Source organism: Prosopis cineraria, unplaced genomic scaffold (assembly GCF_029017545.1).
Source record: "Prosopis cineraria cultivar Desert tree isolate PC_DT_omini unplaced genomic scaffold, ASM2901754v1 PC3, whole genome shotgun sequence".
Taxonomy (NCBI): Eukaryota; Viridiplantae; Streptophyta; class Magnoliopsida; order Fabales; family Fabaceae; genus Prosopis; species Prosopis cineraria.
In genome coordinates this window covers 269,037-287,247 of record NW_026555334.1, presented here as the reverse complement: position 1 = coordinate 287,247, position 18,211 = coordinate 269,037, and the positions used below count along the sequence as shown (strand labels likewise).

The 18,211-nt window shown below is 34.0% G+C and overlaps 1 protein-coding gene across 1 annotated transcript; it reads right to left on the bottom strand.

Annotated features, from left to right (window-relative positions):
* Positions 1-40: 40 nt before the first annotated feature.
* LOC129306678 (lecithin-cholesterol acyltransferase-like 4) lies at positions 41-16,353 on the bottom strand. The gene is made up of 11 exons (XM_054947384.1): positions 15,871-16,353; positions 15,158-15,249; positions 14,210-14,328; positions 13,076-13,211; positions 12,851-12,902; positions 4,490-4,590; positions 2,845-3,045; positions 2,243-2,400; positions 2,108-2,162; positions 1,347-1,400; positions 41-719 (listed from the first exon to the last, which is right to left on the bottom strand). Exons 1-11 carry the CDS (start codon positions 16,109-16,111, stop codon positions 306-308), a joined length of 1,623 nt encoding a protein of 540 aa, XP_054803359.1. The 5' UTR covers positions 16,112-16,353; the 3' UTR covers positions 41-305.
* Positions 16,354-18,211: the final 1,858 nt, after the last annotated feature.

Genomic DNA, 18,211 nt, shown 5'->3' with positions numbered 1-18,211 from the left:
TTTCCACTTGGAATATGGAAAGCACCATGACATGCCAAACGAGAAATTTGAGCTTCATATAAGCAAACCTCAGAGAAATTTGTAGATAACACATCATCTCATATACCAGACACGAGTGTTGTGTCAGAAAGAGGGCATATTTCTCACGTATGATACATTCCTTACATATACATATACCATTACGAGAAATATGCCAACATCTTCACAAGAATTTAACCTTTATACAAGATGTCACCAACTTATATAATCTGTACAGACATATTACCACCCACATCCACCGCAACAAATCAACAGAAGCTGATTTATCAGACATTGACTGAGACAGTTAACTCGTTTAGTTGAACATGCTGCTCACCGTTGTTGCCAGATTGAACAAGGACACTGGCCAGAACATCAGAACCAGACAGATTAGCTCCTTCATGTGAAACAGTGACAGCGCTCAAAGAAATCTTGTCGGCAGAAAGGCTGTATTCATCTTGGTGATGAGAAATGATTTCCCATTCCCCTTTAAGGGATGCTACTTCTAGATCATTCTCTTCGTGCTTCTCCATTTCAAACGCAGTGGGCAGAATCACATAATCATTAAGTGGGTTGTAGTATGGATCTGGATCACCCGCCTTCAGCCAATGCTTGAGAATCCGGAACACGTGATGATCACAGAGAATACCCCGATGTTCGCCTGGGACTCCAACCCTCGCCTCTGCTTTGAGCCCATCAGCCTGCAAGTGAAACAAGGATGAAGTGATATTGCTGGCCAAAATCACACTAACGGTCACACGTAGGTTGGAAAATCATGAAATGGTCATGGCCATGATGACCATCGGCTTCAACAAAAATACGATGCAATAATGAATACGATGGTCTCATTGCATCAGTAACAAGTGAGATGATAGCTGACGAATGGATATGACAGTTGGCTAATATTTGGCACATGCAAAAATACTTTCTAAAAAGGAAATAAGAAATGCATCTAGGAAGAGAATGTAACAGATGCATTTCTCATTTTCTTTCTAAAAAGACACTTTCCTACATTCCAAACGTTGCAATAGAACCTTGTGATAATCACAAGGGTACTGTAGTAATAATTGTGAAGAAACATGTGGGCATTAATAATTGTGAAGCACATCTTCAGCCTAGCAGACGCTCATTGTAACAGTAACCACGGATTACTATCTGTAAAAAAGATGAAACCATCGAAAAGGTACTGACGTAGCAGGATTGATTAACCTATATTACAGAACATCTTATCCATCATAATCAATGAATAGTGGCCAAAACTAATGCTATTCCAGTAGATTGCCCAAAAAATATTGCAAATAAAAATAAGCATGTCTAAGTTGGCCAACCTTAGCTGATTCTGCTGGTACTGTACCATCACCATCAACACATATGTATTTGGCCTGCAAATAGTTTTTTAAAAAAAAAAGTCACCATTCACAAATGGAAAGGAAAATAGATTACTTAGCGGAGAGTTTGGGAGACAAATTGAATGTAGTTATTACTTTATTTTAGTTAGTTAAAGTACATATTTAATTCTTTAACTTTATATAAGGCTTCATTTTGATCCCTTAATTTTATAAAGTCTATTTTTAGTCCTTTCACCTTGACACTATTAGTTTTATTGACAAAAAATTCCAACATTGAACTTTTAAATATTGACCAAACATTTTCAAACATTGTTTTATTAAGTTTAATTTTTTAAAATAGCAATGATTAGCAAAGAAAAAAAAAATATTTGAAACTGACGATGTTAGGATTAGAAAATTTAAAAGATTCTTTACAAAAACAAGGGACCAACTAAAATGTTATATAAAATAACAGGACCAAAGGTACACTTTACCCATTTAAATTTAATGTTTTACGTACATTTATAACCACATACATAGTTATTCAAAAAAAATTCAATTAAATACGTTCTCAGAACCAAAGAGGATAAAACGATGCAGATGGAAAACTATCCAGAGTTATTTTAGCTACTTGCACAGATAAAACATGTAGAGTAAACTAGATCAACCGACATTGCATGTGTCAAATTTACATGCATAACCTCTGCACCATAGACGTGAAATTCTCATCAGGAAACAAATATTGGTACCAAAGCAATGACCTGAAAATAACGTAGCTGTTGCAGATCTGAGACAGGCTTCTCCCCACTTCCAAAGCTGCAGAATAGTTATTTAAACTTTATAACGAGTTTTTGCTGTAAACTGAATATCATCGAAAGAATTGTTGGAAGCATTACCAAACAGTATGAGGTGTCTCAAGACCAATCCCATAAATATTGTAGAATTTGACTTGAGAGGGAAGTTTAGCACCAGATAAAATCTTGCGCGTTTCATTTGCCCATTTCAAGATCTCCATGTTAAAAGCAAGGGGCAAATCCTCACCATCATAGTTGACCTAGATCGTGGTTTAACAATATTATACCAACCTAAGATGTACTGATAATCATCCTAGACCTTGAATGAATAGAAATACTTCTAGCTGTCAAAAGCATCATAGTAACTACACAGCCTTTCTTCAACAAAACCTTGGTATTGCCAGTTTCATTCTTTCCTTTCACAGAAATAAGAAGAGTAAACATTTTTCCTTGAACACTGAAAGATCACAGGACAAAATCCCTAGTATGACTTCAGTTTTAAGAAAAAAAAAAATCTCATGTTAAAGACATCATTACTTGTTTTTCCATTACAAGTTATTCACAAAATTCAATATGATTTGTAAAGTGAACATTTATCACATGATCCAGACATCAAAGTACAGATAATAATATAGTTGATTAAATTCATGAAAGCTATCGAGATTGAATTTCAATTGCCATATAAGATAAAGCAGATAACTCACCTTGTTAGTTGCAAGAGATTCCTTTATAATTTCAACACTATGTTCTGGATGATAAGACTCCAGAATAATATGAGGTTTCCCATCCGAATTATGTTTCCCATCACAATCATGCTTCTCACGCCACAGTTCTAGAACTGGGATGTTTTCCCAGTGAAAACCAGGACAACCCATAAGTTCATATAGAGATGGACATTCAATCAGCTGTAACATTGTAAGAAGCTAATCAATTTTAAAAATTTCACAGCATCAGAATGAAAGAAAAACAAACAAAAACGAGACACAAGTAAATCCGATCACACAAAACAAGGCCAGGTGTATGACATTGCCTCAATCATTTCATGAAAAGATAAGTTGGAATAACCTTAATAAAACAAAGAACACACCATCCAGCAAATATACACCCAGTAAAAATATAATTGTATAATTAATTATTCTTAAGTCATCATAGCAACTTATTATTGACTACCTTGTTCACAGCTATGGACGATATCTATAAGTCAAAACCCTCATTTCCATATCTTCGTTAGTTCACACCAATTCATATATTCGTTTTCAATATCAAAATACATAACAGAATGGTCTGCAAACAATTTGGGTTTTATATGTCATATAAAAAAGATCTTATCCCATCGTTGCCTATTTCATCACAGAGAAACATTGATCACTTAGCACTTCTACAAACATAGGAAAACTTCATATTTTAATTATATCATTCATTTGCTAGAAAAATAATAAAATAATGAGCTTTTATGTTTGCAACAGTTAAATCATACTAATTACATTAGCTGTATTAAAAAACTCTACCCACTTGGTTTGACCAGAAACTTAGCCAACTTGAATCTTGTTTTCAAACTTTTTTTTTTTCAGTTTAATAACTCAAACAATTTTTCTTTTATTGATAACAACAACATATCTGTTTAAGCAATTCTTTTACTCAGTTTTTCAAACAGAGTTCTCTGCCTTCTGCATTTTAAAGACGAAGAAAATGATTTTTTGTTCATTGCTTTTGTAAATAAATTTACAGTCCAAGTTAATCAATCATTTTTTCATAATATTCTAGATATTAAAAATAATTTTTATGCTATAAATTATAAACTTGAATCGAAGGAAGCAGCCTTTTAACTCCAAAATCTTCAAATTGAGTCTTGTTGAAACATTTTCAGACAATGGCCATATGGCCTAGTGGTGTGAGGTTATGGATTCAATTCCACTTGCTACTCTATGTAATGAGAAAAGGGAAAAAAAAAATTCAGGATACATTTAACAGAAATTTTCATGAATATTTTTCTAAGACTGTATTCAAAAACTAATAGACATAAACAGCATCAAATGGGTCCATTACATGCTATCTATAGGATTTTTTGATGAAAGATGAGACAGTTTCATCAAAGCCAAGTCATATATTTCATCTCATTTATAAACACATCATCCTGTCAATGTAGAATGGTCCACTATGGCAGTGTTAACGGTTACACAAGAAAAATAGAAGTGCCAAGTTTCCTAAAGTTTTGCATCCAAGACAGCTTGTGATAAGTAACAGTGATGACCATAAAGGAAAGACAATTCATTTCAAAAAATTTTATAATTAATGATTAAAGAGTAAACTCAAATTTAATTTTATGAATTGAAAATAACTGATCCCTACCAATTGGTGCATGCTCCATTTTGAAATGAAGAAATTCTGCTCCCACCCCTCAACAAATGACATTCCATTTAAAAAGGTAGAATTGACGTATCCAGGTGCACCTGTCGAAAAATGCACTTCACTGTTATGCACTTGCAATTACAGCTATTAATTGAAGATTGCAAGGCGTCCTCCAAAAGAAAGACATAATGGGAAAAGGTAAAGCATAAATAGGGATATATCCAATTTGACAACCTCCTAAGGAACTGATGAGCTTCAATCCATAGGACAGCCTAAAATCAACGCTGTCCGATAAAAAAAAAAAAAAAAAATCCTATGACCATGTTTACCTCCCAAAACATACTCGAGCATTATTTCCAGCCAAATACCTGAAGCTTGCACGATGATTAAGAAGCATGGTGCTAATCCCTATGACCATGTTTACCTCCCAAAACATTGAAAATGAAAGAACAGAAAAGCCCCATGTTTTTTGAGATTTGAAGCAGCTTAATTTACTTAACTATGAAAACTAGATAAAGAAAATAACTTAATTATCTTGCAGATGATCCAAAGCCATCCCAAAGAGTCGGCTGTGGACCATACAATATGCTAGACCACTCTAAAGAGAAAAACAAAGCATAAGATCCTTAGCAGCACACCCAGGTTTGATTCTTACTCTAGCCCTTCCCCTCTCCAAGCCCCTCCCAAAGCCTCATGCCTCCTTCAGAAAATAAATAACAACATAACAAGCCTTATCCCACTACATAGAGTCGGCCACATGAATTGAACGACGCCATTATACTATATCATCAACCAAACTTTTAAGAATATTTTTAATTAGGTCTCATTCAACAAACTGCATGAATGTTTTCTTTGATCTTCCCCTACCCCTCTCTATAATGCTCAAGATTATCCATTCCACTTTTCTCGCCGGTGTTTCTCATATTTTTCTCTATACATGGTCAAACCATCTCAAATGATTTTCTACCATTTTCCTTTCAACAAATACCATGCCCATGTTTTCTTATAAATTCTCATTTTGGATTTTATCTTTTCATGTATACTCTCACATCTCTCTCAACATTCTCATGTCTGCTATTCTAACTTCTTGGTCATGCTATCCCTTTAAAGCTGAACATTCACTATTATATAACAGTGAGTCTTATAGCAATTCGATAAAACTTTCTTTTAAGTTTATTAGATACATTTCGATCACAAATAACTCATTTACCCTTTCTCCAATTAAGCCACCTAACTTGTATCCTATGAGCAACATCCCCATCAATTTTCCCATCGTGTTGAATAATAACTCACAAGTACCTAAACTTTTTAACTTCAAGTATAATCTGGTCTCCTAATCTTACTTCCAAATTACTACTGACTTCTTATCAAAATTGTAATGTAAATATTGTCTTACTCCCACTCAAGCACAAACTCTTTGAGTCCAGGATCCTCCTCCACCACTTCAATTTATAATTAATCTCTTCTCTTGTATCCGCAATAAAAACTATATCATTCGGAAAAAGCATGCATTTGAGAATTTTCTCTTGAATATACTCAATCAAACATTTAGAACAAGGTCAGACAAGTAAGGACTCAAAAATGATCATTGATTATGAAATAGAATTACTTAGAAATTAATTGAGAATTATTTACTCCAGATTTTCAAGGATATAATTATATTGGGGGACTAAATGAGAACAAATGAGTGTTTTATTTTCTGTTTATTATTTCCTTTACTATTTCGATGTACAAACAACTGTAATGTGTATAAATTTCTCCCTAATCTAATCCAATTCCTACATGGTACCAGAGCAGGTTGACTCTAACCTGGAAATCGAACACGATCACATTCAGCCAGAAGGGGGGTCTCAATCAAGCAACTCGAGACAGTCTTCCATGGGTTCCGACACCAAGATCCCTTAAACATATCTATGGTGGAACCCCTCACGAGTTGAGTTCTGCCAAAGGATTGTCTCTCTTCCTGTCTGACAAGTTCAATGGACAAAACTACTGTGAGTGGGTCCAAGCAATTCGACTTGTTGTTGGTGGTCGTGGCAAGTTGGGTTTCATCACAGGCGATTCCAAGGCACCAAACAAGTCAGACGTGAAGGCAAGGTTGAAGTGGGAGACAAAGAAATCAATAATGGCTTCATGGTTGGTCACAACTATGATCCCACAGGTTCGATGCTCATTCACGCTCTTGCCGACGACAAAAGACATCTAGGATGCTGAGGATAGTGCCCAAATATATGATCTGAAAATTAAAAGCTGGCATCTTCAAGAGTTTTGGTTGGAATTGGTTTCAATATGGCAGAAGATTGATCTCAACAAAGAGGACAAATGGTCTTGTGCTCTTGATGCTGCAAGATATAAAAAACGGATTAAAGATGAGCGTGTGTTTCAGTTCTTGGCTAGGCTTCATCCTTCTTTAGATGATGTTCGTAGCAGAATCTTGGCTCGTTCACCATTACCCTCTACCAAAGATGCTTTTGGAGAAGTTCATAGAGAGGCTTCTCGCCGAAAGGTAATACTTCCTAATCCTATTCCAAAGTCTCCATCTAAATCCTCTACACTGGTAAGCAGAAACCTTGATCAAGGTATGAAGCAAACAAAAGGGAAATTATTGTGTGATCACTGTAAAAAAAATGGGACACACAAAAGACAAGTGTTGGAATCTTCATGGGAAGCCTGTTGACTGGAAACCATGCAAGGGGAAGGCACATGGATATCAAGCAGCTCCTGAAAAAGCACCAGAAAAATCTGGTTCTATTCCTACAATTGATAAAGACAAGTTAACCAAGCTCTTAGAGATGTTGAACGCTCTACAATGATCCGAGGAGCCTGCACAGTCCTCACACATTACTTCTATGGCTGAACAAGGTAATGATCATTATGCTTTGAATGCTTCTTTCAATAAATCCCAATGGATTGTCGACTCTGGGGCCTCTAACCACATGACTGCAAATAGGGCTATGCAAAAGTCTCGTGGTCTCGTTCGGTCCGATCCAACCCATGAAAATCCGATCCTGTCCAGTCCTGTAAAATGCTAGTCCTATAGGACCAAAAAGACCAAAAAGACAGGATTGATTTTTCGGGTAAGACCAGACTAGAGACCAAGCATCTGGACTAAGTGGTCCGGTTTGGTCCTATATAATTATTTTAATATAATTAAAATTAATTTATAAATTATTAATTAATAAGCCTTAGAAAAAAAAAGTCTTAATCCTGCCTTGCACTTTGCACTCTGATCGAAAAAAAAACCTCAACACTGTTACTCAACAGCACTTAGCCTCTCAACCACTCACTCAACTTTGCTCTCATTCTCAATTTCTTCAGTGCGCCAAAGCCCTAGCCCCTGCCTTGCACTTTGCACTCTGATCTTGATCTGTTCGAACTTTGAAGGAACATGTCTGTGTTTTGATTTTTATTACTTCTGTTCTTGCTGATTTTTTCCTCTAGTCTATTTTTGGTCTTTCCTCTAATTTTTTATTGAAGTTATGTATTTAAATCATTTGGAGTTTGGACTGTAACTAAAATATTATTTTCTTGGTGTTAGAAATTATTATGGATTTATTATGATTATAAGTGTTTTTATTATCTTAATTGAATTTGTTAAGTTGAAATAGATTATTGGTCATCATAGAGAAAAAAAGAAAAAAAAAAGGCCAAGTGAGTATTGGACTAACAGGACCAGTCTTCCAGTCCTATGGACTAAATCCAGTCTTGTTAATCTCCGGGTTTTCACAGGACCAGACCGGACTACATGTTACCTAACCCAGTCCTTTTCATGAAAAAGACCAGACTCCGGGTTAGGCTAAAGTCCAGTCCCGTCCAGTCTTTTGTGCAGCCCTAACTGCAAACTCTACCCTGTTTATATCATATTGTCCATGTAGTGAGTGTGAGAAAATTGCCACTGCAAATGGAACGTCCTCCTCTATTGCTAGAAAGGGAAGCATTACTTTTTTTGATCTTTTACGTTTGGATTCAGTACTCCATGTTCCATATCTAGCTTGTAATCTACCATCCATTAGCAAGTTGACTAAGCATGCCCACTGCAGTGCTCACTTCTTCTCTAGTCATTGTGTTACTCAAGATCTCTTGTTGGGGAAGATGATTGGTAGTGCTGATCTACCTCTGAGAGTAATAATCTTTTGTTATGGCATAAAAGAATGGACCATCCTAATGTTCAAAATTTGAGTTGCTTGTTTCTTCAGTTTTCATCAAATAAAATTTCTACTTTTCAGTGTGATACTTGTGAATTGGCCAAACACCATCATCCTTCTTTCCCTCGTGCTGAATATAAAGCCTCAACTTCTTGTACTCTGCGCCTGCAGTTTCTCTTTTTTAGTCTCGAAGCGAGTTTCAGTCATTTTTTGAGTATTCTCCTGTTCCTTCTATTGATCTTACCCCACCTAAGCTTACATCTATTCCTGACTCCTTTTTTGAACCTGTGCCTGTCCCTGACTTTTCTAGTCCAAAAACAAGAGAAAATGCAAGCACAGAGGACAACAAGGACACAAGTACCATAGAAAAAGAGATCATAACATACAAACAAAAGAAGAAGCAAGGTACTAAGTCCTTGATTCAAAACCAACAAGAGGTTCTATAGAAGAAGGTGAGAATATCACTAAAATTGTGGAAGTAGATGATGACAGGGAGGAATTTGAGAATGATTTGAACCTACCTATTGCACCTAAAAAGAAACCCAGATCCTGTACACAACATCCTATTTAAAAATATATGTCATATAAAGCATTATCTCCCAAGTATCAAGCATTTATTGCCAATCTAGATGTAACTAGTATCCCATATAACATTCAAGAGGCCCTCAAATCACCATGGTGGAGAGAAGCCGTCTTTGAAGAGATGAAGGCATTGGAGGAAAATGGGACCTAGAAAGTTGTGAATAAACTAAAGAACAAGTAGCTTGTTACCTGCAAATGGGTGTTCAACCCAAAATACAAAGCCAATGGGAGCCTTGAGAAATTGAAGGCACGTTTGGTAGCCACAGGATTCACACAGACATATGGCATTGACTACCAGGAAACCTTTGCACCAATTGCCAAGTTAAACACCATTAGGGTGCTATTATCTATAGCAGCCAACCTTGATTAGCCCTTGCATTAGTTGAATATCAAGAATGCCTTCTTGAACGGAGACTTGAAAGAGGAAGTGTATATGACTCTGCCTCCAAGTTTTGATCAAGGAAGAGGTGATCAAGTGCGCAAGCTAAAGTAGTCCTTATATAAATTGAAGCAGTCACCAAGAGCATGGTTCGATAGATTCTCACTAGTCTTGAAGTCTTAGGGCTATAACCAAGGATTATCTAATCACACCATGTTGTCAAAATGGAAGGAGGTAAAAGATGTGTTCTCATTGCTATGTTGATGATATGATCCTTTCCGGGGATCACAATAAAGAAATCATGAGAATCAAGGAGGCTCTGAGTCAGGAATTCAAGGTTAAGGATCTGGGAAAGTTGAAGTATTTCTTGGGAATAGAAGTTGCAAGATCAAAATAGGGCATTCATGTGTCCTAACGAAAATATGTACTTGATTTCTTAAAGGAGATAGGTACATTAGGGTGTAAGCCTGCTAAGACACCTATTGTTGTTCCAAAGAAAAGATACAAGGCCAAGACAAAAGAAGGAAATTCTGATAAAGAAGTTGAACTAGTGGAAGAGAAGGAGGATGAGAAGGAAGGAAAATTAGCTGATAAAGAGAGATATCAAAGGCTTGTGGGAAAACTCATCTACCTCTCCCACACATGACCCGACATAGCCTTTGCAATAAGTATGGCTAGTCAGTATATGTGTGAGCCAAAGGAAAAACACATGGAAGCAGCATACAAAGTCCTAAGATACTTGAAAGGCACTCTTGGAAACGGTTTGTTGTTTCAAAAACATGAACAGGGAACTATAGAAGTTTACACTGATGAAGAATGGGGAGGACATCACCCAAACAGAAGATCTACTTCTGATTATTGCTCGATTGTATAGGGAAATCTAGTCATATGGAAAAGTCAAAAGCAAAGAGTTGTCTCCAAAAGTAGTGCTGAATTAGAGCTAAGAGCACTGGCACAGGACATAACAGAGGAAATATGGCTACGAAGAGTACTTGAAGAAATTCATGTTGATGTAAAACTACTACTGAAATTGTATTGTGATAATAAAGCAACCATAAGTATGGCTTTAAATCTAGTATAGCATGAGAAATCAAAGCATGTAGAAATCGATAGGCACTTTATTAGGGAGAAGGTAGAAGATGAGATCATCTGCTTGACCTTCCTAACAACAAATCTCCAAGCAGCCAATGTGTTGACCAAGGGGTTACATAAACCCGCTTTCAAAAGTTGCATAAGCAAGTTAGACATAATTAGCATCTATAATGCAACTTGAAGAGGAGTGTGAAATAGAATTATTTAGAAATTAATTGAGAATTATTTACTCCAAATTTTCAAGGATATAATTATATTTGGGGAGCAAATGAGAATAAATGAGAGTTTTATTTTTTGTTTATTATTTCGGAGTATAGTCAACTATAATGTGTATATATTTCTCCTTAATAATGGAATAAACGTGTTATCTAATCCAATTCCTGCATTGATGTAGTCCAATCCTTATAGGAAAGCACTTTGTTTCACTGCCAAACATTCATATATTGATTCCTGCCCCTTCATACATATCTTGTATCACTCTAATGTGGACAACTCGAACTCCTTTTTTTTTTCAAGGCTTTCCAAAAAATTTCTCTTAATACGCCATCACAAGCTTTTTCTAAATTAATAATAATAAAAACAATGTGTAAATCTTTACTCTTGTTTTGATATTTTTTTCCATAAACTCTCTTTACAGATAAATTACTTCTGTAGTTGCCCTACCTGACATCAAACCAAATTGATTCTCAGAAATATCAATCACCAATCTCAACCTATGTTCAATTACTCTTTCCCACAATTTCATTGATTCTTAAGGAAGGCATAACAACAAAACACATGTTCCTCATACTTGATGGGCACATTAAGAGTAAAAATCAAAAGCAACGAGAAGTGGTAAACCCGAGAATTAAGTACAACAACAATAACAAGCATTATCCCAATAGATGGGATCGGTTACTGGATTATATGACGCCATTGTGTTTTATCATTTATTAAGCTTATAAAATAATATTAAGTAAAAAGTCATCCTCAATAACTTTTAAAAATATTCTCTTTGACCTTCCTCTATCCTTCTTGACCGGACTTAAAGTCATCTGTTCCCCTCTTCTCACAGATGCCTCCTGTGGTCTTCTTTATATATGTCAAAACCACCTCAAACGATTTTTTTACCATTTTTCCTTCAATAGGTGCGACGTCCATTTTTTCCCATATTCACTCATTTCAAATTTTATATTTACGTGTGTATCTGCACATCCATCTCAACATTCTCATCTCTGTTACTCCAACTTTATACTCTTTTTGTATCGTTAAAGCCCAACATTCACTACCATATAATATTACTAGTCTTATAGTAGTTCGATAAAACTTCCCTTTAAGTTTATTAGGTATTTTACGATCGCAGATAACTCCTTTAGCCTTTCTCCAATTAAACCACCCAATTTGTATCCTACATGCAATCTCTCCATCAATTTCCCCATTATGTTGAACAATTGCTCCCAAATATCTATATTTTTCCACTTGCAGTATGATCTAATCACCCAATTTCACTTCCAAATTACTACTCACTAACCTCTAATCAAAATTACAATGTAGATATTCTGTTTTACTCCTACTCAGATTGTGATAGTTTGGACATCTTAATTTAGGGTATCACAATCACAGAATAAGAAAGATGCATGAAGAATGTCTTCCCAGGTACACACTCTTTTTCCATGCAAATGTAAAGACTATTTTGTAATGCAAAACTCTATGGAAATTGAAATGAGAAATGAAAAAGAAACAAAAGTGGATGAACCAAAAAAAAAAGTAAAAGAAAAAAAATACAAATTAGGAAATAATTATACTAGTAACAAATAAACCTTCTTACAACCCACATTAAACAAGCTTTTAGCTTTTAGAGTTGCAGCAAAAGCAATTGAATTAAGTAAATATCAAGTTACATTAACTATTCACTATTGAATAACCTTTCACGCTTCCTTCTATCTCTTTCCCAAAGCCACACGCAAGATCATGACCATGTTCTATTTTTATTTATCAATCATTTTGTAACCTCTGCACGGCCATTGTTTATGTTCCCAGCAACAAATTTAGCCTATAAACATTTAATATCTCCTTCAAAACAAACAGTCCCTAGCTTGAAAAATCAAATTGAAAAATGCATAGTGTGATTTCATTCAGTATCAATGCTGGTACCTCTGAGCATATATGAGATCCGTTACTTACCCTGGAATGGAGCAGCAATCGCAATCCAATTCTTAACATATTTCTCAAAAATCTGCAAAACAAAAGGCACAAACTTGTCAATTTTACCTAACATCCATTAAAAAAAATTCCACGATACACATCTACAGACCACAAGCTGACAGACAAATTAAAATATTACAGAAAACTGTAGTGACAAATAGAAACAAACTCATACAAATTTAAGAGGCCAGAGGGATTCTTTACATCATTATGCAAGCACATGAAACATTTCACCAAAAGGCCACCCATAGAATGACTTATGATGTTTATCTTTTTCCCTCCCGCAGCATTGTACACTGACTCTAATTTTGCAGCCAACTGATCTAAAGTTTCCGGAAACCTGCACCACAAAAAGTGGTACAATTGTCACAGCACTGAATTTAATCTTACTAAAAAGTAAATACATATTAAAGAAGTTATCCTTGAATAAATTGCCGATCATACGACCAGCAAAACAGAACCCAACAGATACATATTAAGAATAAGAAGTCTGATTAAATTAAATTTTGACAAAATTACAGTTCAGGGACCCAAGTTGAAGATATCTACATTGAAGGGACTTAAGTTTTGAAATTACTCTAAAGGACCCTTAGACCAAAAATTTAAAACGCACAACCTTATAGTTCAAACCACAAGTTAAAATTTTGTATTCTAGAGTCCCTAAAAATGATTTTCAAATTAAGGCCCTTCAGTTTAAATATCTTTAACATGGGGCCTTCAGCAGTAATTTTCCCCTTGATTTGCAGTTACAATTTAGTTCTGGCTAACTTTCCACACAAGAACAGTAAAAAATTTTCCCACCCATCTTAAAAAGAAAAATTTTCCAGACGTATACTTCCAGTGGAACCAACAAAACCTGGAGAAAAATCATTAATCACCATAGCATGTTATCCTCTGTGATACTGTAACAGGTATGCATCAAATGAAAAAACAAATGTTTCTAATTATGCCTTCCAAGTAACAAGCTCTCTACATTTTTTGTAAGCCATTACATCCACCCATTAGGTTTGCATTTGAGGAATCATAATCTTTTTTTCATCCATAATTATAAAGGAAAAGAAGCACAAAGCCAATGGATCAAGAGTGCAGAGGTGGCAAACAATGCCTATAGCTTCTGTGCCAAACACAGAAGGATAAAAATCTAATAATCTAATATGACCTTGTATGAAAAGTATTATTGTAGAGCTTATTTAAAAAAAAAAATCCCACTAACTTATTCAGAGTGGAGTGTTGAATAACATTCTCTATCATGCCTCAACAAAGTGAAAGGAATTCCCCCAGCCTTTTAACGTATGACCAATATGATTAAACAGATTCAGTTTTCCAATGCTATGGCACCTGTTGCTTTGGCGAAAATCATAACCAAAGCCGAAAAGGGTCTTTCCCTCCTGAAACCCCCATTTAATCATTTCAACGATCATGTCATGGAAATAATAAACACATTCACGTCCAATTACCTGCATCATAAAATATGAATAGGAAGCAAGAATCAACTGTCGATTCATCTGGATTGTAGGATACACATCTAAGTTATAGACTTACATTAATTCATAGAATTTTGAGGCCAATTATGCCTATAAATACTTAATTTATCATAAAATGTAAAGTTCGCCAACAAAGTGCACTTTTCTTGCTAAATATATGCTCCCTTCGGTCCTTATTATGGAACACTTTCAATCATTTTACGCATCTTAAGAAAAGTTAGTTTTATTCTTGATATCATAAAAAAGTGAGAGGTACTTTCATTTTTACCCGTGGTTTTAAATAATAATACAACTATATTAAATACCTTCACACTAATCAAGAAGAGGTAAAATTAAAAAAAGTGGATTAAATATTACAAGATGCCTATATTTTGGATTAAAAATTATTTCTAAAAGGTGTCTTATAAATAAGACCGAAGGGAGTATTGATTAAAAAAAAAAAGCAATTCCACAGCATTTAATCACCATAAACCAGAAGACAGAAGAAACTACAGGCACCTGCTGTACATTCTCAATTTACATGGGGGCAAAAGCCTCCTCGCATTCACATATGGATTATTTAGTTGAGGAAAAAAAGAGAAGCATATGCACATGCTAACTTTTATCATGTGAAAGAGAAAGGAGAATTAATGCAGAGACGTACAAACTTCATTGCACCATATGATCAAAAACATTAGCAGCTTGGAATGCCATGTGTACTAGTGTTCAAAACAGCAAATCATGCATCAAGAAGGACATGAACATGGAACAAAAGGAATGAAGGCGTCTTAATTCTATCTCAAGAACTACAATGGTGGCATACCATATCAGGGTCCAAAACATCAATTGCATAGAGTCCATATCTGTCTTCCGGAACTGTAATACTTGTGTTTGAATCCATAGAAACAGTTTTACCTGGTTCCAAAAGAAATAATTAGCGTTCAGCCTTCTGAATTTTAATTTTCATGTTGCACCATCTTCACTTCTTCCATATAAACAACCAAATGATTATAATTCCCATGTTTCCATTTTGTAATTTACTAATTCAGTAGTAACATATAAAATAAAAAGGTATTAATCATATTCAATAAAATATTTTATTTACCCTAATACAACCCATTCGTTATTAATGGCATTCAGATAAAAGGAGAGAACGCAGACAAAGTTGCATTAACAACTGATAATATTAATGTAAAAAAGCATAACCAAACGAGGATGAGGAAAGCTGAGGAGACTAGTCTGAGTTGACCTTGACTTTCTAAATGCTAGGATAGTAAACCCAGGATATTTGCAGTGACATTAAATTACTATTTTGGATCAAAAAGTTATTAAGGGGAAAAAAATCGTGGAAGCAGATAAGCGCCAAACGTTCGCATTTTTTCAGTCAGCAAATTCAGTTCACCTACATAGTTCTCATAAAAGCTTAATAGTTTTTCCATCCCCCCCCCCCTGCAAGCGTATAAAAGCTTAAGAAAGAACGAAACGCTTATATTGAACAAGAAACACTTTCAAACTTAACTAATATAATTCGATTACCAGTAGCAGGATCAAATCGAGACCATAGCTTGGTCCGAAACGTATAATCAGCAGAGAGGATACGAACCCAAACCCTATCTTCTTTACCATTCTCATCATCCACAACCTTAAGAATCGAACCAGCAATACCAGGCACCAACAGAACAGGGTCGAGATTGGGATTCACGTAAGGCTGGGGCTTCTTGATAAGGTTCAACCACAGTTCCACCGATTGCAAAATATCGTCCAACAGTACAGCCATTGCCAGATGAAAAATCCAGCAAGTAAACAACGTCAGGATCACAAAATTGCGATCGGATTCAGAATGTTCGCGAATGGATGAATGATTATGAAACAGAATGGGAGAATCGACAGGCAATAGGTGGAACAAAATGGGAGATAATCGAATTAGGGTTTGGATTTGGGGCTTATGACGACGAAAGTGAGAGTGAAGATGATTAGATGACAGCACTCGTGTCAAACGAGACCACCCACGGTATTCTAAAAAAATAATAATAATAATAACAAAAGAAAAGAAGAAGAGAAATAGTAACGTAGAGATTACGGTATTTTTTTTTTTAGTAAGAAACTGAATATCATCCAATCCTGAAGAGACAAGAAACTAAAAGCAGACTAAAGGGCAATCTAAAAACAATCATCATCCACCTCCTACGGATACCTAAGATGGTGGACGATCAAAGATTACGATATCTTGACTTGTCGACCGTAACTACAATAAATTATGAAAACAAAATATAATTAAGCGTGCGTTGGAATGAAAAGATTTTCAATTGAAATTAAAAATCAATTAAAATTAGGAAAAATTATGTGATTATAATATGATTTATATTTAAATATTTTTAAAAAATTTAATTAATATTTAGATGATTTAATTTAAAAGTCAATTAAGTTATATAATGACAAAAATGAATATAAGTTTTCTTGCATATATTTTAATGAAAAATACTCTCTTCGTTCAAAAATGTAAGGTATTTTTAATTGAATATCACCCCAATAAAGTAGTTACCTACTTTTCAACTAACTCCTATCTTTCTATATTTACTCCTATTAAATAGCTTATAATAAACATAAAGTTATTATCAATAAGGGCACTTTTAAAAAAGGATAAAGATTACACCTCAAAAAACTAAAAATGCTTTATATTTTTTAATATCTAACTCTCCAAAAAATGCATCACATTTTTAATGAAAGGAGCATTAAAGTTTAAGTTATAATTAAAAAAGAGAGATGATATATAATTTATTGTTTGTAAATTATAAAACTCTAAAATAAATTAACAAATTTCAAAATATTAAATTATAAAAAACTAAAATAACTCTATGCATACGAAGTAAATAAGTCATTCTAAATCCAACGGTTGGAGCCTAGAAATATTAAAAAAAACAACTGGAATAATAACCGAATAAAGAGTTTATTAAGTTAAAAAATATAGATAGTAGAGGCCAAAATTATTCAATGAGCAAGAATGTCAAAACCACTGGACAAAGGATATGATTGTAATTAACAGATGATAGAAAAATGTAAATAGCATTACATGCCGACGGGACTAATGCAATGCCAGAAGCCAGAATCATTAGCTTCTGGTCTAATTAAGGTTTTAGGATAAATGCTCTTTTTAAAAAATTTTAAACCAAACAAAAACATAATGAGGTTTAGAATCCTTAGAGTATTTTCCAAACATACTCTGCCTCTATTTAAATTTGTTAAAATTACAGTCCTGCGTTATTTTAAATATATGCACTTTAATATATTTTTTAACATGAATATTCCATTTAAAATTCTAAAATATTTTATCTCCTAATTAAAATATGTAATAAAAATTTAAAATTACCAATATACTCTCATAATCTAACATCTTTTCTCTCCTCCTATTTTAAAGAATATTATGGTCATATTTATATAAACATATCACAAAATATTAAAATTAGTAAACATAAAATTATATTTAAATTAATAAAATAAATAAAATTCATATTAATTAATCTATCCCTCATGATATTAAATTTATAATTATGATTATTTTAAATTTTTAATTCATTATATTTTTATTCATATATATTTAAAATATTATTTTTATCAACTTATATATTTAAAATTTAAAAAATTACTATATAAATAAGTTTATTTAAATGAATCTTGAACTTGTATGCTACATAGATATGTTTATTTATATTTACTATTATTTTTATGAACTTATATATTATAATTATTATTTGGAAACTTAAATGACTCTTACATAATATTATGTTAAATAGGAGTACTTCATTTGAAAATATATGCTTTAATGGTTAGTTAACAGTTGGATGAATGGAAATTGAATCTCTAAAATAGAGAAGAGGCA

What these genes read in the sequence shown, in the direction of transcription:
- LOC129306678 (XM_054947384.1), bottom strand. Translation starts at nt 16,111, where the DNA reads ATGGCTGTACTGTTGGACGATATTTTGCAATCGGTGGAACTGTGGTTG. An exon ending in GATTTTCGCCAAAGCAACAG is followed by an intron (nt 13,212 to 14,209) that starts GTGCCATAGCAT and finishes TTTGTGGTGCAG; the next exon opens with GTTTCCGGAAACTTTAGATC. An exon ending in GATTGCTGCTCCATTCCAGG is followed by an intron (nt 4,591 to 12,850) that starts GTAAGTAACGGA and finishes ATTTTTCGACAG; the next exon opens with GTGCACCTGGATACGTCAAT.